The sequence below is a fragment of the Manduca sexta genome, chromosome 7 (assembly GCF_014839805.1).
Source record: "Manduca sexta isolate Smith_Timp_Sample1 chromosome 7, JHU_Msex_v1.0, whole genome shotgun sequence".
NCBI classification, from domain to species: Eukaryota; Metazoa; Arthropoda; class Insecta; order Lepidoptera; family Sphingidae; genus Manduca; species Manduca sexta.
This window is the reverse complement of record NC_051121.1, coordinates 4113077-4124470: the sequence shown is the minus strand read 5'-3', so window position 1 is coordinate 4124470 and position 11394 is coordinate 4113077. Positions and strand designations below refer to the sequence as shown.

General features: G+C 36.9%; 1 protein-coding gene and 2 non-coding genes across 6 annotated transcripts; 2 read left to right on the top strand and 1 right to left on the bottom strand.

The window, feature by feature from the left end:
• Window positions 1–1080: 1080 nt before the first annotated feature.
• On the bottom strand, window positions 1081–1153 carry Trnar-ucu. The gene has a single exon. It is a non-coding gene; the product is annotated as a tRNA-Arg (tRNA).
• Window positions 1154–1373: 220 nt separating this feature from the next.
• Window positions 1374–11296, top strand: LOC115454552. 4 transcript variants are annotated; one of them, XM_037447647.1, is made up of 12 exons: window positions 1374–1727; window positions 1938–2032; window positions 2282–2435; window positions 2871–2990; window positions 3436–3626; window positions 4794–4880; window positions 5433–5555; window positions 5900–6040; window positions 6496–6963; window positions 7344–7499; window positions 7985–8876; window positions 10182–11296. In XM_037447647.1, exons 1-12 carry the CDS (start codon window positions 1541–1543, stop codon window positions 11282–11284), a joined length of 3717 nt encoding a protein of 1238 aa, XP_037303544.1. In that variant the 5' UTR covers window positions 1374–1540; the 3' UTR covers window positions 11285–11296. The 4 variants fall into 4 exon arrangements, with proteins under 4 accessions (XP_037303544.1, XP_037303542.1, XP_037303545.1 ...); XM_037447645.1 differs by having other exon boundaries at window positions 1375–1727; window positions 7338–7499; XM_037447649.1 differs by having other exon boundaries at window positions 1377–1727; window positions 7338–7499; window positions 7985–8882; window positions 10182–10390.
• On the top strand, window positions 9204–9396 carry LOC115454553. The gene has a single exon (XR_003939680.2). It is a non-coding gene; the product is annotated as a U2 spliceosomal RNA (small nuclear RNA).
• Window positions 11297–11394: the final 98 nt, after the last annotated feature.

Below are 11394 nucleotides of genomic sequence, written 5' to 3'. Positions count from 1 at the left end.
AAAGAAAAAATAAGATCAAAATTTATTACGTAATCTAATAGATGGCGCGGTGACTAGTTTGACTTCATATATTTTATTCCATATTTTGCCAATATACGTATTGGATAAAAATTTTAATAGTGAAAATTGGAAACGGTAGTGGCAACCTTGAATATAGCACTTTATTCAAGCATGTTTCAATAATTTTCAAATAAACTCGTCTTTGACTATGATTTGACAATGACTCAATTAGAAAAGCATCCTACTGCATCTCGGAAGCTCAATACAATACAATAAAATCATAAAGTCGATTTCGACCCTTATTTAAGGATAACAAAATATAATGGGCCTTTATTATTTTTTTGGATATATCATCACCTGCAGCATTAGCCATTATCAATGGTCCATGCTAACGGTATTCATGCTAAGGTTAGTGGGTTAGCCAGGGTTGGCTTACAGCCCGTGCAATGGCCCCGGAAAACAAATGAGGAGAGGGTGTTGGTGAAGAAAAATTAGATGAGGCAAGTCTGGGCGCTGGGTCTCTACAGCAAATGCATGCACTATATAGACGAGCTTAGAATCAGACAGTAATTATTACAAGTCACGGTACTCAGCTTAATGTATCTATATTGTATAATACCATTTGGCAGAATAGATGCGAGTAAGGGAATGTAATTTTGGTAATGTAAACAAACGCAAGCCTCTTTCATCATTATTTTTTATTTAGACTTTAGGCCCCAGTATGAGAGTGATGGTAGATATATTTACTGTGTAAATAACTGAACATACACAACTGTTTACCTCGACTTGCAATAATTACTCTGTGACTCTAACTAACCCTGTCTAGGTGCGTGTATTCAGTGTGAAGACCGATCGCGCAGTATTGCCTGCGATCGAACTTCATTTTAAGTTATAATAATTTATTAATAAATGTAGTTTATTGCTATATGGGTATCCTCACCCCATTCAGAACTTGTATCCTAATAAATTGATTACATCTGTAACCAATGTCAATGATATGATTCCTTATATTTATAATGAAAACAGCTGCAAGAAAAATAATTAGATGTAACTTAGAAAAATACAAAAAGCTATAATAGACATCCCTGGTGGGGATCGAACCCACGACCTTTGGATTAGAAGTCCAACGCGCTATCCTCTGCGCCACAGGGACTAGTAACTGGAGTGGCAAAATAAATCTATCAAAACTACTCTCTATATCAGTCTGTGTAATACACTACTATTATACCAAAAACAATAAATCTAACTATGATAGATTACAATTTTAATCTCGAAATTTTAATAATCAATATTTTATATTTGTTTAAGCGGTAAACTATCTATTCAAACAGTAAAAAATAATTGTTTGGTCTTTAGTGGAAGTGGAAGTTATCAATCAAACTACAAGTGGAAACCGGAAATGTCAACAAATAACCAAATGTCAACAATCGGTTCGGGAAGTTTAAATTTTTTGTAAAGAATAAAAGTGATTGTACGTTAAAAAATAGCTTAGAACGATGATATTTAATGATATTTGATGCGAAATTATTCATAGCACAAAATGGAAGTTCCTGTTGTAGCCGAAGAACCTCCCATCACTGAAGAGACTGAAAACGCAGAACTGGCCGACTCTGTAGAAAATTTTGAAAAGTTTGTGTACGAATTATTCGATAAAAACGGTGTACTCAATGATTTGAGGGCCTATTTACGCGGGCACATTGTAAATGTACTAAAAAGCGCACAAACAGGTTAGTAAAACTTACGAACTTGTTTCAAGTTTATTTTGTCTTGGACAAAAATTTTTTCGTAAATGAAGACCTTTAGCTTTAAACTTCTTCTGTACGCTTCACTAAAACGAATATTAACTTGACACCTTTTTTTTTCTGTAAATGCAGTTAATGAAGATATTATGTTTTAAAATAAGTACATTTTGAAATCATACCTGCACTTTATTGTAGGTGATCCACCACCATGTCAGAGGCATTTCACACAACGGCTTGACCTTACATACCAGGCACTGAATATGTTAGTTGCTGAATACTTGTTGCGTTTGGTAAGTACTTATAAACAAAAACAACTCAATATATAAAAATCTAATTTAACAGTTTAATTAGATCTGTCCATTAATGAATGCAAGCCTTGTCAAGTGAGCACCAACAATCCTTGTTTTGAGTAGCCCATATCCAGCCGCAGCCCACCATCCTTATCATGTTGGTCCATTGTGCGGGATGTCCTAAACAGATGTTTAGGTTTACATAGATACATAATCTTATTGGGTAATCTCTCTCTTATGTAATTTCAGGAGTTCAGCTACAGTCTATCAGTGTTTGTATCAGAGATACCTCTGGCGAACATGGTGTTTGAGTTTGCAAAGACTCTGATGCGGAACAATGATGAGAACTTCACATCGTTGAGGTTTCAGGATAGCGATGTGTGGTCCATATTGAATTATCTAGGTAATGTTTTTTGCTTTTGATGTGCAAAATACAGGGCTCACTCCTTGTTATAGAAGCTAAGCTAAACTTGGTAAAATGTGCACACATTTTCCTTTCAATTTAGGGACATCGATAATCAAGCTTGATTATGCTATTTTTTCCTTGCTGTAAGATTTTTGTATTTTGTACAATCAGTCACAAAAGGAGCTGAACAAATTCAAAAATTCAAAACACTTTTATAAGTTAACTTTAATAGAAATAATCTGTTTTCTTTTACCAGAAATAAACTAAATCTTTTGTTTTATTTAAGTAAAGATAAAAACCATTGTTGATAGGAACAGAAAAATGTAAAGGCAATTTGAAACCTTTGTTGAACTATTTTTGTGACTGTTTGTACTTAATATAGTATACCAATTTTGTTTAAAAATAAATCCTTTTCTTCAATATTGATTTCAGGTGTAATGTGTGACTCGGAACATTCATCTAACATTGTAGAAATGTACAAAAGTGTGGAGACGTGTCCACTTTTACTGTGTATATTTAAATGTATACCTATGTACAATAAACCACATGCAGGTATATAACGAACTTTTAATATATGTTCAGTACTACTTGGCTTAAAACAAGCTAGAAGAGAATCATTGTTCGAAATTCAGATTGCATGTCTATAACATTCTAAAATAGCATAAGGTCAGGGGCAGTATTCCATCTATAGAGGCAAATTCGTCTTATTGCAATTGCAGACATTCTATTTGAAGAGCTGCTTGGATAGCCGTGTAAGAGAGTGAAAAAATCCCCTATTTACCTAAACAGCCATCAAAGCTGTCCTTTGATTAGAAGGCCCGTAATTATAAAAAGACAGATATACAGCAGAAGACGAAATAGGGCCCCTGACCTTCCTCATTTTTTAATGAAAGTATAGTACAGTTTAATATGCCATTTAAACTGAGAATATTTATATTTCAATTTACTTGCAAAGATTTGTTGGATAATGCACAAAAAAATATTATATGTTTTCCAGTAAATTCTTCAGATGAAAGCATATCATCCAGTGTCAAATCATCAGATACATTGGGTGATAAAACAAAGAGTTCTCACAGAAATCTACCGGTTCATGATAAATGCAAGCATTATGCATTGTGTTGGACTTGTCAGAGCAAAATGATTAGAGTGAAAGAGAAATACTGTAAGAAGAAAAAGTCTTTGACGAAGGTAAGCTTTACCAACACCAAGTGTTAGTTCATGTGAGGGTATTTTAAAAATATTGATGAAGGTCAGCAAGAGCGTCGCCAGCTTATGGTCCAGGGGGAGTTGCAAGTGTGTATGAAGAATGAGAAAAGTATGAATTGTAGGTAAAGTCTAGAGCACATGTTCCTCCCCTACTCTCCCTCTCCCGCTATAACAATAACATACAACAGAGTGTAATTGAGCATACAGAATATTAGGAATGGAATTGGTGAATTCATTCGAGTTTTAGGACCTCTAGGGAGGGAAGGGTCAGCTGCCCCCTTGGAGACACCCTTGAAGGTCAGATTAAAGCAGTCTAGAACTTCTCAAACAGTTTTGAACTAATGTCTCATGATCCATGTGATGTCTGGTATAACATAATGTGGAGACTGGCAAGGCATTTTTGTGGTATTTATATTTTCAAACATGAAGATCAATATATAATTGTTGTTACATTGTTGCCATGGAAATGAAAATTTGAATTTTCTATCAATATACAGTTATAATAGTAGACAGTGTCCGTGGCGTTGATTGTGATGAGTCGGCTCTGAAACGCAAGGTCGTAGTTTCGATCCCCGCAAGAAGTGTTTGTCATCTGTGGATATTTGTTTTGTTTCTGAAAGGATATTGTTTTTTTTTATATCTATAATGTTGACTTACATTTTAGTTTGAAACCAGCTTATTTACCAGACAGTCTGGTATACAGAGTCATTTTGACATTGCGTTATTAATGAAACCACACACTCGCCTTTACCTCTGCTAACATTGTGCCAAAAATCATCCATGAATAACGATTATTTTTCCCAAAAATCCCAGATCCACTTTTTCGATTTTTTTATGATTATGACATTTAGTGCGAAAATGGTACAGCATTTCTGACTGAAAGTGTAATACTGCCACTGCGACGAATTCTCTTAAAATAGTAATGGTAACAGGGCGCGTAAAATAAAAATTTCGGTGTATCGATATTTATTATGTTAGAAATTTAGCCTTTTTTTACACGTACGGTTCAAGTAACTTCTTGTGGTGTTATTTTCATAAGATAAGTATGTGGTTTCCTTTAGTAAGACAATATCAAAATGAACCTGTATATGTATTGTATTTAATAATAAAATATGTACAGCAGTAGAAGATAAAATGATTTCATTTCAGAGTGTCAAAGAGACAAAACTAGATCAGTATAATGTGGACTGTCTCATGAAGAATATTGGCGTATTGGAAAGGAGCCTCATTGATGAGGTTTAATATTTAATGTCATTTAGATATATCTCGTTACATACACGTTCACGCCTCTATCGCCAAAGGCGTAGGCAGAGACGCAATTAGTCTCCCACTTTTCGCCGTTATCTTGTTAAGATATGAGTTTTTCATTACCATACACAATGGTACACAACTTAAGTATAATTAAAATATACAATCTTGGGGTATAGGGTTATTTTGAAGTACTTATGTTACTTATGGTTTTTTAATGGTCAAAATTAATAATAATTTATCAATATTTCTGGAATGGTAATTAAAACGAACCAATCAAAAAATGATCACTCATGTATTGTTTACTTTGAATTTAATTGGTTTATTTTTAGGGTTGATCTGGAGATAGGCATTGAGATAATTTATAATCGCCCAAGGTTCGATAATTGAGAGTATGAATTTAATAAATAAAATTGTAAATAAGTCTCAGCTCAGGAATTTCATCATAGCTCCAAATATAAAACATTTAATTTATTTTAGTGTGGATCCAGACCATAGTATCCTATGATCGTATTTTGATTTTTCGAAATCTGTTTCCAGATGTTCCAGCAATTGAAATCAGTTTACGAAGCGGAAGTGGAAATGGTGAAAGAGGAAGAGCAGAGGAAAGTAAAGCGGTCTTTGGCTACACACGCGTTGCAGCTGCAGAAACGACGGCATGATGTATGTTTGCTGCAGTATTATGCTGTATATATTACGTAATATTTATTATATTATGTTTTGTTGGAGTTTTTAAGTGGGCGCTATTAATATTTAACCAAAATTAAGAAATTTAAGTCTCGTTCAAAGTATTATAAAATGTCATATACTTATGACAGATTTTTGGTGTACCACTAAAATAATTTTGTCATGTTAACGAGGGATTATGAGAATTAGCAATAGATTTAAGATAAGGCTATTATGTACGTATGCAGGCGCTCAAGTTATTCTACTGTTAAATTGTTAGATGTTTGACGTTTGACAAGAGGGATTGCCCACGCACCAAATTTTATTACCAATCAATGCAGATAGAAGAGTCGTTGAAAGCGCGGGAAGTGGAGTTAGAACTCGCGGTCCAGCAGAAGAAGAAGTTCCTGTGGGGGCTCGCGCGTGCGCTCCGCGACCAACACCGGCACGTCAGCCACGAGACAGAACGACTCACTGCCAAGGTGACCACGCCGTACCATTCATGCTGCACCAAATATGTAATGTTTATCCCAACATCAGGTTCAATTCCTGGTATCTTAATGATGTCTTAATGTTAGGCATTGAAAAAAAAAACTATTTTTCCGATAAAATCCGATTTTTTTATTATTATTATTATCTATTTACATCGCTCTTTACATATATTTTATCTTTTAATATTGCTAAAGCATAATTGTTTTTTTTATTTACTATCCCTCCAGTAATATGATGATCTTTAATATTTAGGATATGAAGTTAGCCTCATCAGATATCGTATGACTGGAAGCATCTACTGATATTACTATCATGGGATACTACTATGGTGCATATTGAATTTATGAATACTCTTAACCATTAATATAATTATGTATATTTATGATAAACACAATACGTTATATTAGTTACAAATACCATAATATCAAAATATTTTATTGTTCAGGAAGACAGTCTTAAAATTCAATTAGGCGAAGCAGAGGAAATTCTAAAACAACGAGGCGAAGAAGTGCGCTCGCAAATAACAAGCGAACTGGCAATACTAGAACAACATTTAGAGTCGATGAAAACAGAAAGAGAAAACATCAACAGAGAGAGAACCGAACTGAACAACTTAAAAAAACACGAAAAATCAACAAAAGAACACAACACTGAACACGAACAGTTGAAATCTCATTACGATTTGTTGAAAAACGAATTATCGATACTAAGGAAGTACTTGGAATCGATGTCGATCCAGCCCAAATGCGTTATAGAGAGGAGCACTATTACTGACTTGTACGATGTGACGTCGAAGTTAAACGTAACTTTAAATAATGGGCAAGACGTTGAGTATGCGAGACACGATGGTAAATTGAGAAGTAATCAAGTGGTGAACGATTTTAAGAAACAGAAGAATGTTAATTTTAGTCAGGTATGTTTTTATACTTGCTAGTACCTAATGACTACATAATTATGTCGATGTTTGGCTTTTAGCGACATTGAGTTTTATACATATTTGAAATCAGTACATTTTGCTCCGTTTTTTGTACCTAGTATAAATTTTTCAAAAAATAAAATGACACTTAAGACCATTAGTCTGTGAACCGTTGATATAAAAGTTAATGCTTTTTTCTTGTGAGGCTTCGTGTATTTATTCATTTAAAAACTAATTTAGGTTGACCAGGATAATAATTTTTCCCAGTAATGTTAAGGCTTGCTATCACATCATAGGACGGAAATAAACATGACAAACAGAGACTATTTGTGCATTTCCCTACCATCTTAGGGACTGATATGAAAACTTAGTTGCAGTCGAACCTGGACGAGATATACCGCGAGGCGAGTCAAGAGCGTCGCTCGTCGTCCAGCGATGTTGGCGACATGGGCCGAATGGAACGGTTCCACGAGCAGGAAACATTACGGCAGTTGAGGGACGAGAACCAGAGGCTCAAGACGTTTGCTGCACAGGTTGGTACATAATTTACTAGGTGTTCCTTGTCGCTTAGCCCTCATACTTGTACTCTCCCGGGGTATAAATTAACCTATATCGCACACTAACCCTCGATGCGGCCCACGCGCCTCCGTAGGGTACCTACTCGGTACACCTAAGCGATGTATTCCAGCGGGGCGCGGGGGTGAAACTCACGCCATCCCATCACGCCACCGCTGCGCGAACGCGCACTCCCCTCCCGTGCACGTACCGCGACCCCCGGCATGCCCGGCGGGCCGTACGGGAAGGGATTGTTTCGGAAACGACTTATCATTTTAACTTTACGCTGCCCAATTATTATATTCTTATTTGTAAGTGCCCTGATTGTTCTACCGATTGACTTTTAAAATAAATAGTTAAGTAAATAAAAAGTGACTTTGCTTATTATCCCGCCGAAACCTATATATTATGTAAATCCAGAATTTGATCTATTTTTATACTAGATTTTATAAAACTGTTGTAGCAAAGCGAGCACATCACGGAGCTCAGGTGTCAACAGGCACAAATGCGGGCACAATTAACGGCCGCACAGTTTCAACAGTCTACGACGGCCACCACCCATCAGGGGCCCACAACCTACGCGGGACCCACTGTGCCTCCCACCTGCCGTCCTAGAACAGCGCCCGCCGTCGTACCTCCAGCTACTTACCTCGTCCACAGAATGAGCACGAGCGCCAGTGCGCACGCGCTGAACCACGGCTGGCGTAAGGGCGCCGGCGAGGAGCTGAGTCTCTTCTCCAACGCTCAGCCGCGCATCCTCGTGCCCGGAGACACCATACCCTTCATAGGAGTGCTGAAGGACCGCCACAACGACAATAGGAGGCATATCGTCAACCAATGGCGAAATCTTAGACGTCGCACCTCGCCGATAGGTGCCGTCGTGAAGCCAAGAAACATTACAACCGCGCAAAGGGACAAGTTGTCAAAGGAGAGACCCGAGCCGTCCACTAGCCAAATGGATCCCATAACGCAAAGTCAAAATTTTCTTACCGAGACGCAGGAGTTTGAAAATGACTCTTTGGAACCGACGAGCGGGAATCGTTGTCAAAGACCGAAGACTGCCGTTGCCGACAAAATGAGAGAGAAGAGTCCCAACACCGTCCTGAGGGAAGTAAAAAATAAGTTGAGGACCAAGGATAGCACGAAACGCCAAACGCCGACGGTAACGCGAGACAAAAGCCCCAACTCGGTACTTCGTGAAGCCAAGCTGCGTTTGAGGAAGTTGGAAATCGAAGCCGAAGCCGTGGAGAAGTCGTATCTGAACTTCAGGAAGCGACAGGCCGAGCTGAGAAATGAACGGACCAGTTTCAGCGGGCCCACTGACGAGTCTGTCATTAGAGATATTAGGAATTTGGGTGAGTGTACGTGCATTTATTTTTCCATTACATTCAATAAGACACAAAAAGGAAAGGAAACATTTACTAAGCTTGACAAGTCTTAAAGGGAATGTTATTATTATTATTTTCTATTTTTTTAGTAATAAAAACAAGAAAATGATCAATATATTAATACAGTATAATTTAAAACTTGCCATAATCTTTGGAATCTAGCCACGGATTCAAACATAGAGTAATTTGAGTATAATCCGCTAGATGGCGTTGTTCAATACGGGCAAAAATCTACATCGCGATGTCAAGATTCTCTCGCGTTTGATGACTTCGCTTCGACTCCACTGTGCAGTTATCGCTTCTCGGCCTTTTGGCTAAGATCAAAGTGTAGTATCTGTTCTTTTCAGCTTAATATCTGAAAGTTCCCACATTGTGGGACCAGTATATTAAACTGATTTTTGTAAAGCGACGGGATGTTCGGAGCTCGCTCCACTCCCGTCACGGGTCGGCCCGGCATTGCAGTGCCGCCGGGATTGGCCCAATTAATTACTTGAAAATGTTAGCTTCAGCTCTTATAACTAGAACTCGAGCAGTGTTGCGAAACCAACAATAGTTTGACTGAGTACATTCAAGTACTTAGCCGAATTCCAATAAAAAAAAAAAAATCCGAGTATTGATTGCAGTTAGTTTCCGGAAGCGTCCAGTAGTATAAACCCGTTTCTAACTCACCTCCTGGTTATTTGGTATTACTGATTCAAGTACATTTATCCTGGCGACAATGTAATACTAATTCTCGATTTACACTAGGAAGACACTGCTCCCGAGTTATTATAGAAAAGTTTATAATGACCAAGACTAATCAGATAGTAATGGGAATAATATGTTACTAATGCCCATACACAAACGTTTAGCTGACTATGGAGTAATGTTGTGATAGCGGTTTTCCCCAATGCTGTCGGCATGACAGCCTTCGCAGAGTAGAGCGGCGCTGTGACTGGCTCATATTTAGATACAACTTTCTTCAATTGAATGTTAGATAAACAGAGCTGAAAATTTTGTAGAAATGGTTTGTATTCGCTATTGTTACTTGACATTGGCAATATCACCAATAAATAAACGATAGAAACTATAATACAAAAGTATAAGATCTAAGCTGAAAAAATCCAAGGAAAACTATAAAATTGTCGACAGTGCGTCCTCATACTATTTGTGAATACCAGTGTTATCATGGCATCCCTCCTTAGATAGGTAACGTTTGTGAACCCGGACTTCAATCTTAATGTACAAATCAATGATTACAATATTGAGACTTAAATATTTTTTTTCCCACAGAAATAAAAAGAAGTAGTTCACTGCAAAAAGTAGGCGATACACATAACACACATAAAGACTTTAAAATATCGTACCTAGAAGCCGATCAGAAAACAATGAATAATGATATTGATAAATATCTTAAAGAATATCAGACAAAATACGATATAGGCGAAACATATTTTAAAAATAAAAACGTTGCACAAAACAAAGCAAGTCCTATTCCCGAGAGTTATTCTGAGATTGAAGACAAACGTTTGCCTGATGATTATTTGGAAACGCCGATTATAGAGTTCAGAAAACTTTATTACTCCGAAAAATCTAGATATTATGATAGGAATAAAGGTGACAATAAACCGGATGGAAATAGGCCCAATGATTGTATAGACAAAATTGATTCGGAGAAATCCTTAGACGCTAACCGCGGAAAAGTCGATTGTGAACCTGAAAATCAAAACGACGACAATAAATTGGATAAAGCAATAACTGAATTGGAAATATTAAAACATAATATTAATAAAATATATGATTTACCTGATGAGCCAGAAGTTAAAATTGAGGAAGAGGAGACTGGTTTACGTGACGAACTGTCGAAAACAGAGGCTGCAGAAGACAAGAATTTACTTCGAGTAGAAGTAGAGAGCGTCAGCGAAGTTAACGATATCAAAGTAACAGAATCTCAGACGCAAGACTTATTGCTCGTAGTCCAAAGTCCCATTGAAGTTGGAGATACTTTAGAATCCGATTCTGACGAGAAACTTTCTCCGCAGATGACAATTATTGTAAGTCCCAAACGAAGTAGTCCAAAGGGACCGAACGATATGGACTCCCTTGGGTCCAGAAGCCTATCGCCAGTTCAAGCCAGGTTGACGAGAAATGACGTAATCGATGCCATTTTCCGTGCAGATCCTGAAAATCAGTTGTCAAGTGTACAGATGCAGTTAGAACTTTCTAAGGATATTCTAGAAGATTCTATTACAGAATCAGAAAAGGGTGAAATCGGAGAATACCCCGACGACTTCTCAGCTGATGTGGACAATTATAACAGCCGGTCAGATTACGAGAACAATTCACCTATCTCAATACCAAAGACGTCTGAAGACGAAAACTTCTGGGATTCATAAATTATACAGTATTACAATTTATAAAAATAACTTATTATAAAAGTGTTAAAGTTTATTTATTCTCTGTGAAAATTTAATAAACACGACATATATGTATTTCTGAATAAAAC